The sequence below is a fragment of the Trachemys scripta genome, unplaced genomic scaffold (genome assembly GCF_013100865.1).
Source record: "Trachemys scripta elegans isolate TJP31775 unplaced genomic scaffold, CAS_Tse_1.0 scaffold_125, whole genome shotgun sequence".
NCBI lineage: Eukaryota > Metazoa > Chordata > Testudines > Emydidae > Trachemys > Trachemys scripta.
This window is the reverse complement of record NW_023260498.1, coordinates 1,904-17,544: the sequence shown is the minus strand read 5'-3', so window position 1 is coordinate 17,544 and position 15,641 is coordinate 1,904. Positions and strand designations below refer to the sequence as shown.

The 15,641-nt window shown below is 53.0% G+C and overlaps 1 protein-coding gene across 1 annotated transcript in view; it reads left to right on the top strand.

The window, feature by feature from the left end:
- Positions 1-13,213, top strand: part of LOC117870276 (myelin regulatory factor-like) — a gene marked incomplete at both ends in the record, with an annotated part of 46,889 nt that extends 33,676 nt beyond the window's left edge. The window contains 11 exons of the mRNA XM_034757365.1: positions 636-712; positions 1,166-1,276; positions 2,052-2,142; positions 2,782-2,847; positions 4,471-4,671; positions 6,972-7,080; positions 7,555-7,664; positions 9,346-9,506; positions 10,543-10,615; positions 11,052-11,140; positions 13,145-13,213. Coding sequence (XP_034613256.1) covers positions 636-712; positions 1,166-1,276; positions 2,052-2,142; positions 2,782-2,847; positions 4,471-4,671; positions 6,972-7,080; positions 7,555-7,664; positions 9,346-9,506; positions 10,543-10,615; positions 11,052-11,140; positions 13,145-13,213 — 1,157 coding nt within the window. The remainder of the gene's footprint in view (positions 1-635; positions 713-1,165; positions 1,277-2,051; positions 2,143-2,781; positions 2,848-4,470; positions 4,672-6,971; positions 7,081-7,554; positions 7,665-9,345; positions 9,507-10,542; positions 10,616-11,051; positions 11,141-13,144) is intronic.
- Positions 13,214-15,641: the final 2,428 nt, after the last annotated feature.

Genomic DNA, 15,641 nt, shown 5'->3' with positions numbered 1-15,641 from the left:
GCTCGGTGCCCCCGGTCCCCGGCACCCCCGGCGCTCAGCCCCGCCGGCCCCCTGGTCCCCGGCACCGCCGGTGCTCGGCTCCGCCAGCCCCCGGTGCTCGGCGTCCCCGGCCCCCGGCCCAGCACCGCCGCCCGCATGTCCCAATTTTCCCGGACATGTCCGGCTTTTTGGGATTTCCCCCAGACGGGGATTTGGAGCCCAAAAAGCTGGACATGTCCGGGAAAATCCGGACGTATGGTAACCCTATCTTAGGGCTCTGTATGTGTGTATGTACATCAGTGCCTGTACATTTGGGTCTGTGTGTGAGGAGCAGGGATCAGGCAGTCTGGCCCCGTCGGTGCAGGAAACTCCTGCCCTCTCTTACAGCTGGAGAAGAGGAGGGGAGGTACAGGCAATGGTAAGGGAACAAAGTAAATATGGCCTTTTCTGAGCAGGAGTTATGGTGCCAGTGAGACAAATTCCCAGGGGGTAATTATGGGTGCCCAGACGCTGGGGTGATTGGCACTGTTGATGTATTGTGGGTAAGTGGCTGGATGGATTGTCCTTGGGACAACTGTGGCTTGGGAAAAGGGGCTGAGAGAGGAGAAAGCCCTGCTGTTCCACTCTCTGTAATGTTCCTGGATCTTTCCCTTCAGTTAGAGGCCTTGAACCAATCGATCAACATAGAGCAGTCACAGTCTGACCGCAGCAAACGGCCCTTCAACCCTGTCACGTGAGTACTGCCCAGGACGTGGCGGCCTGAACGTGGGGACCCTGTCACAGGAGAGCCACCCAAGGAGGGGGGAGATTGAGGGATCCTGGTATGAGGACCCCTGAGGGTAGGAGGACAGAGTAGGGCGAGGGGGTACTACGGGGAGCTAGCATGGAGGGCTCAGGCGGGTAGTGCATCTAAAGTGTTCTCTCTCTCTGACTCCTTCACTTCCCAAAACAATGACTCCTCTCCCCTCCACGCCCAGAGCTCAACTAACCTGTGGTGGGTCCCCCTGACTCCCAGAGCCTGATCTGAGGCATTTTGGCAGCACCCTCTGAAGTGAGGGAGAGGTGGGAGTTCCCTAGATGATTGCAACTGGGGGCTGATCTTCCCACATGAGGGGAAATGGCCGTTTTCTGTGCGACCTCCTTTCCAGCTCTGTGTCCTCAGTGGCTCCTCTGCTTCCCCCTCCAGGGTCAACCTGCCTCCGGAGCAGGTCACGAAGGTCACCGTGGGGCGGCTGCATTTCAGCGAGACCACGGCTAATAACATGAGGAAGAAGGGCAAGCCCAACCCTGACCAGAGGTATGGAGTAGCATGGTTCCCTCCAAGCCTGCAACGGGGGTTTGGCGGGGCTGCGTACGTGGGACTCAGGGAGGCCAAACTGGGGAGCAGACTGCTGCAGAGCTGCCCCTGCTGGCCGGGAGCACTGCTACTTCATGCAGGCGGCCATGACAGACAGAACGGAAAGGGGTATGGGGAAGGGTGCTGAGGAGCTGTCCTGCCAGACACCGAATGCGCTGGCTGAAGCGTTTGTAGGGAGAGCCCCAGGGCAAGCATCCATGACCATCTGAAAGCTGGGCCTGGGGCTCCAACAGCGCTGCGGCCCCTGGCACCGTGCTGAGGAGCTGGCTCAGTACCGACATGGAGTGAAGAGCGAACTCTACTCAGTCACTAGCACCAGTCACCGTGGTAACCTGGGTTTCTTTTCCAACCTCCGGTCTAAGTACCGAGCTGAGCCCAGCCCTGCTTAGCTTGTGAGCACCGATAGGACCCTCACCTGGGCAGGTCCCGCTGCAGGCCTTGGAGGAGACCAGACTTGTAGACAGGGCTACAGTAGAGGAGTGCTGCCATGGGGGCAGCGGATGTTTGGAGACCTGAGTGCTGGCGGGATCAGACAGTGCCCGTGAGAGGTGTGTCCCTGTCTGGGGGAAGTTTTGGAATTCCAGCTGTGCTCGCTGTGGCATGGGGACTTCCCTGTCTCTGTGAGGGGAGGCAATATCCGCCATGTCCTGTGCCCCCGCAGGGATGCGCTCCTCTCCTGCTGCAGATGACCCTTGTGGGTGTCTGTCATTTGCAGGTACTTCATGCTCGTGGTGGCCCTCCAGGCCCATGCCCAGAACCAGACCTACACGCTGGCTGCCCACATCTCCGAGCGCATCATCGTCAGAGTAAGTTTTTCTCCTGACTCACAGAACACCCCTATCCTCCCTCCGCCTCTCAGGGGCTCCACTGCCCTTTGCTTGACTGTTTTGGGGCTCCTTGCCCCCTTCTCTGGCTTTTCAGTTCCCCCACCAACCCTTTGCCTGGCTCTTCAAGACCCCTGCTGCCCTTCCCCCCGTTCTCTGCCTCGCTTTCTGGGACCCCGCTCCCAACCCTTCCCGCACTTTATGAAGAAGGCAGCCCACGTGTTCCTGCAGGAGCCCAGCACAGAGAGACACGGACAGAGAAGAAGGCACGTTCTCCAGGAGGGGAGTGCAAGGCTGGGGATATGTTGCCCGGGAAGGGGCTATGGGGAGTGAGGGAATGGTGCTGTCTTGGGACCTTCAGTGGGTGTCCTGGCTGAATTTTCCAGATGCCTGAGGGGCAGCAGTGCTGAAGGCTGTAGTCAAGGCCAGGCAGGAAAGAGACCGGATTCCCCTGACAGGTTCTCCCAGCGTTCAGCTAGTTGAGCTCTTGTCTCCCATGGGGAATCTAAGGAACGTAGCTCGGTTCCGGCCCCGTGTGGCTGCTCAGAAGCAGTGAGAGTCAGGCTGTGACGTTGTGATTGGCTGTCTCTGCCTTTTAAGTGCTTTGTCCGTTTCCTCTAGCAAAGGGCCAGTTCGGGGGTAAAACACAAACGGAGGGCGGACGGGGACCCCGGAGTCTGCAGACAAGTAAGTACATTACAAGCTATGCAGCCTCCGGGGGGCTCCACAACAGAGCTGTGGGAAAAAGAGACAGGCTGGACCACACAGACTCAACCCCCTGAGCAGGGCACAGCTGCAGCTGTGGCCTAGCCAGTGTGGAGATAAGATACAGCCCAGTAGCTCCCTGTGAGAGACCCCACAGCAGCACCTTGCGGGATTCAGTATGATCCTTGCTCCAGGTTGGGAGAGTTGGCACATCCTGGTAGCCCCCTGCTCTCATGCAGTCCCAGTCCCAGCAGTGCTGGCCTCTGGGGAGATGAGTCTGTGTGGTCCTCGTTTTGGGCAGGGAGAGCATCAGCACAATTCCAGGGGTTCAGGTAGTGTAAGGCTCAGGAAATGGGAGAAGAAAGGTGTGGACGCAGATGCTGCGTTTAGTCTGATTCTATTGGCCGGTGCCTGCTGAGAGAGTCTCAATCAGAGAGCAGAGAACACCCCACTGCAGGGCTGTTTCCTCACAAAGTGCAGGCAGGGCTTTGTTGCCTCAGGCATGGGGAGCAAAGTCCTCACCCCTCCTTGGCCCCCACAGAACGCCTGTCTCCTGCTCCTCTGTCTGGTTTTGTTGCATTGCTTCATACTGCGCAGAGCTCTGCATCACGCCCACAATGACCCCAGGGCCATGTGTGTCCTCTGCTAACCGTGCTGCCCTGCACTGGGAGGGGAGAGGGGGGGAGTCCAGGCGGGTTGCTCCCCTAGCAGCCTCCTGGGGAGCTGGTACTGCTGGCTTTCGAGCTCTGCGGTCACAACCTGATAACAATTCAAGTACCTACGCCTGAGCTTTTCCATCGGAGGCTGGACAGGGAGCCTCTTAGGGTGTGTCTGCACTGCAATAAACACCCCGCAGCCTGGCCACGACTGGCTGGGGCAGCAGGTTCACGCTGTGGGGCTGTAAAATTGCAGTGTAGACATTTGGGCTCAGGCTGAAGCCTGTGCTCTGAGACCCCGCAGTGGGGGAGGGTCTCAGAGCCCAGGCTCCAGCCAGAACCCAAACATCTACATTGCAATTTTACAGCCCCACAAGCCTGAGTCATCTGACCTGAGCCCTGAGTCTGGGGCTGTGGATATTTTATCACAGGCATATCCTGACATTGCTGGGTCTGCAGACACTTGCCAGTTAAACCCAACATGGTTCCTTGTCCTTCCCAGGCTGCCCTGGGCTCCCAAAGGTTCCATCCCACCTCACATACAAGGTAACCTTAGAATAAGGGCGCAGCCTGGCTGCGCAGTTCAGTCTTGACGCAGGCTCCATTGCTGCTCCTTAAGCCAGTTTACCACGTTTCCCCATCCCTGCTGGTGACGGGAAGCCCGGGCTAGAATGCAGATGCCATGAACCATGGCAGGCAGCCATGATAGCTCTGGGGTCTTCTCATCACATAGGAGTGTAACCCTCTGTGTGGGGGCATCCATGCACCATCCATCCCAGCTGCACATGGCACCCTGGCCCTCTGGTGCATGTTTCAGGGGGATGAGTCTGTTGAAGCCCCCAGTGCTCACGCTGTCTCTGCCTAACAGCACTGGCCCCTCTTCTCTTTGGTTTCGTCTCTGCTGCTGCTCTGGACGCTCTTCAGTCGCTGCCCTCTTGCCTCTCCACAGGCCTCTAACCCGGGTCAGTTTGAGAGTGACAGTGACGTCCTCTGGCAGCGGGCTCAGCTCCCTGACACGGTTTTTCACCACGGCCGAGTTGGCATCAACACCGACCGCCCCGATGAAGCCCTGGTGGTCCATGGCAACGTGAAAGTCATGGGATCGCTGATGCACCCGTCAGACATCCGAGCAAAAGACGACATCCAGGAGGTGAGAGCTGGGGAAGGCTGGCAGGACACAGGAGGCCAATCTGAGTGGGGTGGCGGGGCTGGAGAGGCACCTAAATCAGTTTCTGTACCAAATGACTGGAGGATAGCTAATATGATGCCAATTTTTTTTAAAAGGGCTCCAGAGGTGATCCTGGCAATTACAGGCCAGTAAGCCTGACCTCAGTACCGTGCGAACTGGTTGAAACTATAGTAAATAACAGAGTTGTCAGACATATAGATGATCGTAATTTGTTGGGGAAAAGTCAACATGGTGTTTGGTGAGGCATGATTTCCCTTTACAATCTACTAGAATTCTTTAAAGGGGTCAACAAGCATGTGGACAAGGGGGATCCAGTGGATATAGTGTACTTAGATTTTCAAAAAGCCTTTGACAAGGTCCCTCACCAAAGGCTCTTAAGCAAAGTAAGCTGCCACAGGATAAGAGGGAAGGTGCTTTCATGGATTGGTAACTAGTTAAAAGATAGGAAACAAAGGGTAGGAATAAATGGTCAGTTTTCAGACTGGAAAGAGGTAAATAGTGGTGCCCCCCAGGGATCTATACTGGGGCCAGTCCTATTCATCATATTCATAAATTATCTGGAAAAAGGGCTAAACAGTGAGGTGGCAAAATTTGCAGATGACACAATATTACTAAAGGTAGTTAAGACCCAGGCAGACTGCGAAGAGCTACAAAAGGATCTCTCAAAACTGGCTGACTGGGCAACCAAATGGCAAATTAAATTCAATTTTGATAAATGCAGAGTAATGCACATTGGAAAACATAATCCCAACTATAGATATAAAATGATGGGGTCTAAATTGGCTGTTACCACTCAAGAAAGAGATCTTGGAGTCATTGTGTATAGTTCTCTGAAAACATCTACTGAATGTGCAGCGGCAGTCCAAAAAGTGAACAGAATGTTGGGAATCATTAAGAAAGGGATAGATAATAAGACAGAAAATATCATAATGCCTATATAAATCCATGGTACGCCCACATCTTGAATATTCTGTGCAGATGTGGTCGCTCCACTACAAAAAAGATATATTGGAATTGGAAAAGGTTCAGAAAAGGGCAACAAAAAATTTTAGGGGTATAGAATGGCTGCCATATGAGGAGCTATTATTAAGACTGGGAGTCTTCATCTTGGAAAAGAGACAACTAAGGGGGGATATGATAGAGGTCTATAAAATCATGACGGCTGTGGAGAAAGTAAATAAGGACGTGTTATTTACTCTGTCTCATAACAAGAACTAGGGGTCACCAAATGAAATTAATAGGCAGCAGGCTTAAAACAAACAAAAGGAAGAATTTTTTCACACAACACACAGTCAACCTGTGGAACTCCTTGCCAGAGGATGTTGTGAAGGCCAAGACTATAACAGGGTTCAAAAAAGAACTAGATAAGTTCATGGAGGATAGGTCCATCAATGGCTATTAGCCGGGATGGGCAGGGATGGTGTCCCTAGCTTCTGTTTGTCAGAAGCTGGGAATGGGTGACAGGGGATGGATCACTTGATGATTACCTGTTCTGTTCATTCCCTCTGGGGCACTGGGCATTGGCCACTGTTGGAAGACAGGATACTGGGCTAGATGGACCCTTGGTCTGACCCAGCAGGGCCATTTTTATGTTCAAAAAGTTCGCGTGTTCATATGAGCATGCTCCATCTGCACAGCTGAGCTGGAGAGCCCTTGAGTACAGGAGAGCTTGTGAGCTGCCTCATACCCTGCAAGCTGGAAATCCCATGAGAACAGAACAGCCTCTGTCCCAGGCACAGCCTGTCTCATGGAATTTCAGCTCTTCTTCTAGCTGGAACCAGAAAGTGCCGAACAACAAACGTGAAAACCACCAAAGACGTCAAGCCAAACTTTATCCAGCCTCAGATCAGAGCCAATCAGAGCCCTGTGGGAAGGCCCTGGCAGGTTCTTAATTTAACTGATCTGGATAATCTCTTCCAGCAAAGTCAAATGTTACTAGATGCAGTGAGGTCTTCAAATCTCTGAGAGCTGTCTTTGCCCCTTCCCATGGTGTGTGGGGATGTGATGGGGCTGGCTCCCTTTTCTTGAGTCATTTGACCTGGTCCTTTTTTGATGAATCCTGGATTTTAATCCTGGCTGGTTAGCAGACTGTGTCCAGCAGGTGGGCATTCTCATTCTGGGTCTCGTGTCTATGGGACCTGCTGCTGTAGACACTGATGAGCGCTCTTGTGGCCATTGCTCTTTGCTGCCTGGAGCCAGATTCTTGGACTATTAAAGAACAGCGTCCTACTTATAGATCTCATGTGTTTGCCTTGTCCCAGGTGGACACCACAGAACAGCTGAAGAGGATCTCCCGTATGCGGCTGGTGCATTATAACTACAAGCCAGAGTTCGCCACCACTGTGGGCATTGAAAGCACGTCTGAGACAGGTACGGTCCCTGCACCAACCCACGGTCTTCATCCTCACAGTTGTATGCTATGTGGGAGTTCTAGTGCAAACTAATGTTGCTCTTTAGTCATAACTCACAGCGCCCCCTGCTGCTCCATGCTAGCTGAGCTGATGTCTCTCATTCCTGCCCTGCAGCAGTCCAAAGAAATGATAGAATACATATATGGTATACAAAGAACCTGGGAGTCAGTCTTTATCCAGTTGTCCCTTTCCCAGCTGTTTTTCACTGGCTTTAGACTGAGATTACGTTCTGACTGTGCGCAGGCCTTTCAGGAAATTAAGTCCCTACACTCTGTCTTGATAGCTCGGGGATGGATATTGGTTTCTTATTAATCACTGCATAGTGTGTGGGGTTCATGTCAGCAACCAAGTGACTCGTGAGAAGTAGTCAGCTATTGTGGAAGGCATCTCGGGGGCCAGAATCATGGTGAGTGGTGCTGTGGTTTCCGTGCAGGTGTCATTGCTCAGGAAGTGAAGGAGATCCTTCCCGAAGCAGTGAAAGACACTGGGGACATGGTCTTTGCCAATGGGAAAACCATCGAGAACTTCCTGGTGGTGAATAAGGTTAGTGGTACCCTCCACAGACCAGATGGGGGAAGAGTAGGAACTGGTGATTATAAGGGTGGGGGGAGGATGGTGAATTTTGGTGTGTTTTCTTTTTCCCCTTCACGTAAAGGTAAAGGTGAAACAGAGTCAAAATCTAACACCTAGGAAATGGTCTCTTGCCAACACTTTTAAACCAAGTCTTTCCTGCTTGAGTTTCAGCTAGGTGTGTTCTGTGAGCTAGCATTGGCGTCACTTCGCAACCTGGACTCTGGACTCAGGTCATTCCTGGTTGGTGAGGGCCGCTGGGGAAGACCTGAGCCCAGCATTAGTGGGCATTGACAGCAGTTCTTGAGGGAGGGCAGGTTCCTGGCTTCCCTTAAGTAGGCTGTTCTGAGGCCTGTGCCCCGTCCCAAAAAAAATCACTTGCCAAATTAGGACTCTGTATCTAATCTTCCCATTCTGGTTCAGATGACAAAGGAGGTTGTGGCAAGACAGCTTGGAGTACCTGGCTCCCTCAGAACTCCTTGGATCTGGGCAGTCTGGATCCAGACCCAGGTGTGGCCTGAGGCCACACTAGCTCCCTTGGAGATGATGTCCACCGTCAGGGGATAAAAATCAGGTGTCCGTGCTGATCTCACGAGATTTACCAGCTGCCTTTCGCATTGCTGACCATGGGGTTTGGTTGACTTGCCTGTAGACTGTAGTGGGAATGAACAGAACCAACCTGGGTGACTCCGTTCCTTCCTGGCTCCAGGTCAATTCCCCTCTGCAGTTAGACGGCCAGGTGGCAACAGTGGCCAGGCATGTCTTTTTTTCCCTTCTGCATCTGACTCTTGTAGGACCTTGTTACTGCCCCTGTGGTTTTGTACACTACCGACTGGATTCCTGCAGTGCACCATACAGGGAAGCAAGAGCTGGGGCTGAGCATGGTGGGGGCCTGCCTGTTTATGTGGGGTATCTCGCAAGGAGCATGTTACGCTGGGGCTGGACGATCTGCACTGGCTGCCTGCTGGTCGCTGGGGAGAGTTTAACATGTTGGTTTTGAGCTGGGACCTGCCTATTACTATGAATTACCTGCGGAGTCCAGAGTCCCCAGGCAAGGACCAGGCCCCCATTGTTCTAGGCACATAGATCAAACAGTTGTGCACAAGACTCAGGCTGGGATTATGACAAGACCCAGTGGGGGGAAGAAACAGGGGAAAGGGTTTGGGGATAATTAGGTGACGCCTGAGAGTGCACCTCCCCCCACCCCCATGGAACAGCGCTGCAGTTGTGAGCAGTGGGGCCTGGGACTGGAGTGCCCTGGTGTACTGGAGGCTGGCAGGGTGCTCGCTCTGTGGAGTGTCAGGATTGGAGGTGTAGGTGAATGTCTCTGTCATTGAGAAGGACTGTACACTGACAGTTGCCAAGGCCTGCTGGTGCCTGAGAGACCCTCCTTTATCCAGTTTTGAAGTAAGCGCACTAAGCAATGTGTATAAATATCAGTGTCCCGATGGCTAGTCTGCAGTTGGGTGGGTTTCCTCTCATGCCTTCCCCCCACCGGGGTGCTGAGCGACACACTGTGACCTTTCCACTGGGGAAGGGGAGGTCTGGAGTGGCTCAAGAGGACAACAGATTTGAAGGAGGCCAGGCAGGTTTGGGTGAGTCTGTCCCTCTTCTCCCGGAGAGGGCTCATGCAGAACAATGTGGCCCCTGGCAGGAGCGGATCTTCATGGAGAACGTTGGGGCAGTGAAGGAGCTCTGCAAACTGACCGACAACCTGGAGACCCGCATTGACGAGCTGGAACGGTGGAGTCACAAGCTGGCTAAGCTCAAGCGGCTGGACAGCATGAAGTCAACGGTCAGCTCTGGGGCGTTCAGGTACAGGCGCCCTCCCTCCCTCTCCAAACGTGGGGCAGGGGAGCAGAAAGGAGCGTCCCACCTCAGGCCTGTACACCAGTCAGCCTGCACTGGGGGGAATACAGGGAGATACCTGCCTAGACACTGGGGTGGGGTTGCAGGGAGATTTCCTCTTGGGCGCTGGCAGCCTGGTGTTGGAGGTGGGTGTAGGGAAATTTCCCCTTGGGTCCAGGTAGCCTGGCACTGCGGGAAGGGGGGCAATGTAGGGAGATCCCCCCCCTCGGGCACTGGCTGCCTGGTACTGGCATGGGGAGTATACAGGGAGATTCCCCCTCGGGCACTGGCTGCCGGGCACTGGCGTGGGGGGTATACAGAGAGATTCCCCCTTGGGCGCTGGCTGCCTGGCACTGGCGTGAGGGGCAATACAGGGAGATTCCCCCATCGGGCACTGGCTGCCGGGCAGTGGGGAATGTGGGGAAATCAGAACTTGGTGCGGTGCTAGGATAATGGGGACTGGAGATGATCCATGAGCTGCTGTCGGGGAAACAAACTGAACCTCGGGCTGTGTACAAGACTGCAGCATAGAAACGGCAGTCCGGTCCGACCGTCCCATCCCAGGGTGAGCCGCGTCCTGAGGGTTAAGTATCAGAGGGGTAGCCGTGTTGGTCTGAATCTGTAAAAAGCAACAGAGTTGCATCTGAAGAAGTGAGGTTCTTACCCACGAAAGCTTATGCTCCCAATACTTCTGTTAGTCTTAAAGGTCCTGAGGGTTAATGCTTTCCGACCCGTGAGGAGCAGGTGAAGCCCATTTTTCAGGCCCTGCCTGCCGGATGGCTCGGTGAGGGGGCAGAGTTCACCCTGCATTTCCTTTCACCCCTTTGGACCTTCACCAACAACCAGGCTGTCGGACAGGGCCCTTTAGCCCACCGCGGTGCTCAAAGCTTTCCTCCTGCAGTTACTGAGTCAGGTTCCCAACCTGCACCCCATCCCACCCAGTGGGCTCCCTTGGGGGCCTGGCCAGGCACATCTCACCTCAACTCCTCTTCTCTGCTTGCAGCCAAACAGGAAGTCAGTTCAGCCGTGCAGGAAGTGTGCCCCACAAAAAGAGGCCCCACAAAATGGCCAGCAAGGTACGGGGGCCTTTTGTGAAGGGATGTGGGGTGTGAGGTAGGGGGCTGTGTGTCTGGACAGTGTGGGTGTTCTGGGGCAGTGGTGCAGAGCCTGGGGGCTGTGTTCTGCAGTGGGGGACATGTGAGCGGGGCCTATGTCAGGCCAGAACTGGCTGTGTCCTCCTCCTGCTGCCCCTTCTCCTGCTCCTAGTGCCCTGCGGCCATCCTGCCTCTCGCAGCGGGGCTAGCCAATGCCTTGTGGATGAGCCATCCTGCTGCTGCTTCAAGGACCACCAAAGGGCATTGTGGGATGCAGGAGGAATGGCCTCCTGCGCTGCAGTCCTCCCATCCTGGGGAAGGCTGGGGCCCGGGGGAGAGGCCCCAGGGCAGAGTGGAATAGAAATGCAGTGAGCCCTGCACTGGCCGGGCAGCTGATTCCCCTTCATTTCTCCTGCAGTCCCCATCTGTTATCACGGAACAAGCCTGCATCAGCCAGCGCTTCTTGCAAGGCACCATCATCGCCTTGGTCGTCGTCATGGCATTCAGGTGAGAGACTGCACAGTCCCGCGGCTGCTCTCTGCCCTCAGCACTGGGAGGTGCTTCCCCCGCCCCATGGCACAGCCAGGGTGGGGACTAATCTGGGGAGATTCCCCCAGCTCCACGGCACAGCAGGGGTCTAGCCTGGGGAGATTCCCCCCACCCCACGGCATAGCAGGGGTCTAGCCTGGGGAGATTCCCCCCGCCCCACGGCACAGCTGGGCTCTAGGAGGGAGGGATAGCTTAGTGGTTTGAGCATTGGACTGCTAAACCCAGGGTTGTGAGTTCAATCCTTGAGGGGGCCACTTAGGGATCTGGGGCAAAAATCAGTACTTGGTCCTGCTAGTGAAAGCAGGGGGCTGGACTCAATGACCTTTCGAGGTCCTTTCCAGTTCTATGAGATAGGTATATCTCCGTTTATATATCCCTGCCCCTCCTCACCCCATGTGGCTCCGCAGGGATGGCTCTGTTCTGTTTTAAACATACCATGTTTTCCTGAATGAATTTGTGACAAAATGCCCCAAATGCAAGAGCAAGTGATAGAAAACCAAGTGCCTTTGCTAACAACACCACTCAGCGACTCCTGTGGCTAAACCCTGCCCACGGCTGGCCCTTGGCACGTGGCATTCCCTTGCCGTCAGCCACCTGCCTCTGCAGGACATTCCACTGGTACATGGCGTTGTCCTGCAACACATCACCCACCTCTGCATGGCACTCCTCCAGCATCCCACAGCTCTGTGCTAGTGCCCCTCTGCAAGCCACAACACTGTAAAACGACAGGAATCTTCATACTTCACAAGTTCCTTGTAGCTTTTATCTGAGGGTCTCGGAGCACTTTGCAAACAGTGATGAATGACAGTGCTGGGCAAGGCGGGTCAGTATTGTTCTGCAGATGGGGCCCTCGGGTACAGAGAGGGAAGTGATTGGCCATGGTCACACAGGGAGTCTGCAGCAGAGCTGGGAATGGAACACAGGTCTCCTGACTCCCTTAATCACAAGACCATCTTTCCTCTTGAAAATCAGCCCAGGAACAAGGCAGATACCTAACCCTTGTCTTGCCTAACTGCTCTGGAGCGCATCGTCCTCACACACAAACACAGCAGGATTTAAACGAGGACTGTGCTCCACGTCTGTGGCACTTCCTGCAGTTCTCTCACTGAGGGCAAGGACTGCGCAAGCATCTGTTAGGCAGCTTCACCAGCACAACCGTCTCGCCGTGCACTGCCCCCAGAGCAGGGGCTCAGATGTGCTAAGCTGCCTTTTGTTGGAGGGAGAGATCCCCGCCCCGGCCTCTCCAAACCCAGCCCCTTCCAGCCCTCAGGTCTCTCACCTCCACTGTGACACCCTCCTGCTCGCTGACTCCGGCTGGTTCCACTAAAAGCATCTTCCTCGCCAGCCACACTAGGCGTGCCCCCCTCCTGGCACTGCTCCATCCCACCTCAGGGTTACGGTTCCTGGGACAAACTGGTTCCTGGAGTAAGTGGGCACAGCTCTTACAGATATCCATGGAAGTCACACCTGCTTACTTGGGGCTAAATTTGGCCCCTGGCTTCACCTGGGCTACATATTCTGCGCCACCAGCACCTCCCACAAATGGAGGGGGCCTCTGTTTCCTTCTCCAGCTCATGTTTCCACACATCCCTCTGTGCTGGCCTCTGTATCTGGAATGCCCTTCCTATCCCAGATCCCTTTCCTCTCCTCTGTCTGCCATCAGCCTCAGTGCCCCTGCTTGAGCAGTGCTGGCCTATTGCCTGTTCAGACGGGGGTAGCTCATGGCAATCCCCCCAGCCAACTAAAGAGCTGATGATAAAAAGAGCCCTGGATGAGGACCCTGTAAGCAGGGTAAGGCTCGGAAGGGAGTGGTAGCTGGCCTGCAGCTGCCCCACCTAACCTTGATGGGTTTGGACCATTGAGACAGATAGCCACTGTGGTACTGCAGAGGGAGAATCTCCTTCCTCCTGCCATAGTGCAGATACTTATCCCCGGGCGTGTAATCTTCTCTTTCCTTCCCAGTGTGGTGTCCATGTCCACCCTCTACGTGCTCAGCTTGCGCAATGAAGAGGACCTCGCAGATATTGATGGGTACGTGTCCCCTTCATGCATGCATCCTCCAGAACGTGTTGTGGCTTCCTTTGTTCCCTGGGGGCCTGCAATACTTGGCAGACTAGAGGGAATACAGAGATGAGCAGAAAAGACAGGCACAGGGCTGGAGGGATAGGTTTGTGCAGCGAGATTAAAGGAATGATGTGGCTTTGCCCAGACAAGTCAATGGTGGGGAAGTGGGGTTATGGTGCCAGTCTTTTAAATCTTAACTGGGAACAGAGGGTGAAACTGGCCAAGATATATCTATAGAGATATCAGGTGGGTGAGAGAGACAAGCTTTCGAGCCACACAGAGCTCTTCTTCAGGATTGGGAAAGGTACTCCCAACATCACAGCTAAATGCAGGGTGGAACAGATTGTCCAGCGTAAGTAGTACTTATTGTAAGGGACTATTCAAGGTAGAGCGGCCCGTTAACACGTCTGCAGTCATAGGACTAAAAGAGGGGGTTAGTGAGTTACAGGTTGTTGTAATAAGCCACAAATCCAGTGTCTCTCTTCAGTCCCTGATTTTTAGTGTCTAGCAGAGTAATGAATTTAAGTTCCCAGGCTCGTCTTTTGAAAGTGTTGTGCAGGTTTCCTTTGAGGATGAGGACTGAGAGATCGGATATGGAGTGATCGCTTTGTGAAAAGTGCTCACCCACAGCTTATAGGGTGTTTTGTGTCTTTTTATCATTTTCCTGTGTGAGTTCAATCAAGAGTGTAGTGACTGTCTGGTTTTACCCACGTAGTTGTTACTGGAGCGTTTAGTGCATCGAATGAGGTACACCGCATATTGTGATAGGCATGTGTAGAACCCATGGATCTTGACAGGTGTGTTGTGGGGGTGCTGGTCATTATAGCAGTGGAAATATGCCTGCAGGTTTTGCATCTGTTGTTCTGGCAGGGTCTGGTGCCGCTATGCATTGGTGTGTCCTGGTCTGTGGGGAGCTTGCTTCTGATGATGAGCTTGGAGAGGTTGGGTTTTTTTGAAGGCCAGACGAGGGGGTTCATGAAAGCTTTTTTTCAGGACGGGGTCCCCATTGAGCATGGCTTGTAGTTGTTTGATGATACCCCATAGGGTTCCAGTGTGGCATAGTAGGTGACAGCTTAGGGTTGTGTGGTCAGAGGGGGGTTTATTTCTGTACTGCAGCAAGTTCTGTCAGGTATTTGAGAGGGTAACAAGCCTTGTGGATAGGGGAAAGCAGTAGATGTGGTATATCTTGACTTCAGTAAGGCTTTTAATACTGTCTCGCATGACCTTCTCATAAACAAACTAGGGAAATACAACCTAGAGGGAGCTGCTATAAGGTGTGTGCATAACTGGCTGGAAAATCCTTTCCAGAGAGTAATCATCAGTGGTTCACAGTCAAGCTGGAAGGGAATATCAAGTGGGTCCCATGAGGGAATCAGTTCCAGGTCTGGTTCTGTTAAATATTTTCATCAATGATTTAGATAATGGCATAGAGAGTACACTTATAAAGTTTGCAGACGATACCAAGCTGGGAGGGGTTGCAAGTGCTTTGGAGAATAGAATTAAAATTCAAAATGATCTGGATAAATTGGAGAAATGGTCTGAAGTAAATAGGATGAAATTCAACAAGGACAAATGCAAAGAACTCCACTTAGGAAGGAACGATCAGTTGCACACATACAAAATGGGAAATGACTGCCTAGGAAGGAGTACTGCGGAAAAGGATCTGAGGGTAATAGTGGATCACAAGCTAAATATGTGTTAACAGTGTAACACTGTTGCAAAAAAAGCGAACATCATTCTGGGATGTATTAACAGGAGTGTTGAAAGCAAGACACGAGAAGTAATTCTTCCGCTCTACTCCATGCTGATTAAGTCTCAACTGGAGTATTGTGTCCAGCTTTGGGTGCCACGCTGCAGGGAAAATGTGGACAAATTGGAGAAAGTCCAGAGAAGAGCAACAGAAATGATTAAAGGTCTAGAAGACATGACCTATGAGGGAAGATGGAAAAAAATGAGTTTGTTTAGTGTGGAGAAGAGAAGACGGAGAGGGGACATAACAGTTTTCAAGTACATAAAAGGTTGTTACAAGGAGGAGGGAGAAAAATTGTTCTAATTAATCTCCTGAGGATAGGACAAGAAGCAGTGGTCTTAAATTGCAGCAAGGGCAGTTTAGGTTGGACTTGGGGAAAAACTTCTTAACTGTCAGGTTAGTTAAGCACTGGAATAAATTGCTTAGGGAGGTTGTGGAATCTCCATCATTGGAGATTTTTAAGAACAGGTTAGACAAATACCAGTCAGGGATGGTCTAGACAGTATTTGGTCCTGCCATGAGTGCAGGGGACTGGACTAGATGACCTCTCGAGGTCCCTTCCAGTCCTATGATTCTGTGTTTTCTTGCATGATATCCAGGAAACTTTCCTGTCTTTTTTCCTTCAGTGTGTGAAAGCTTAAATTC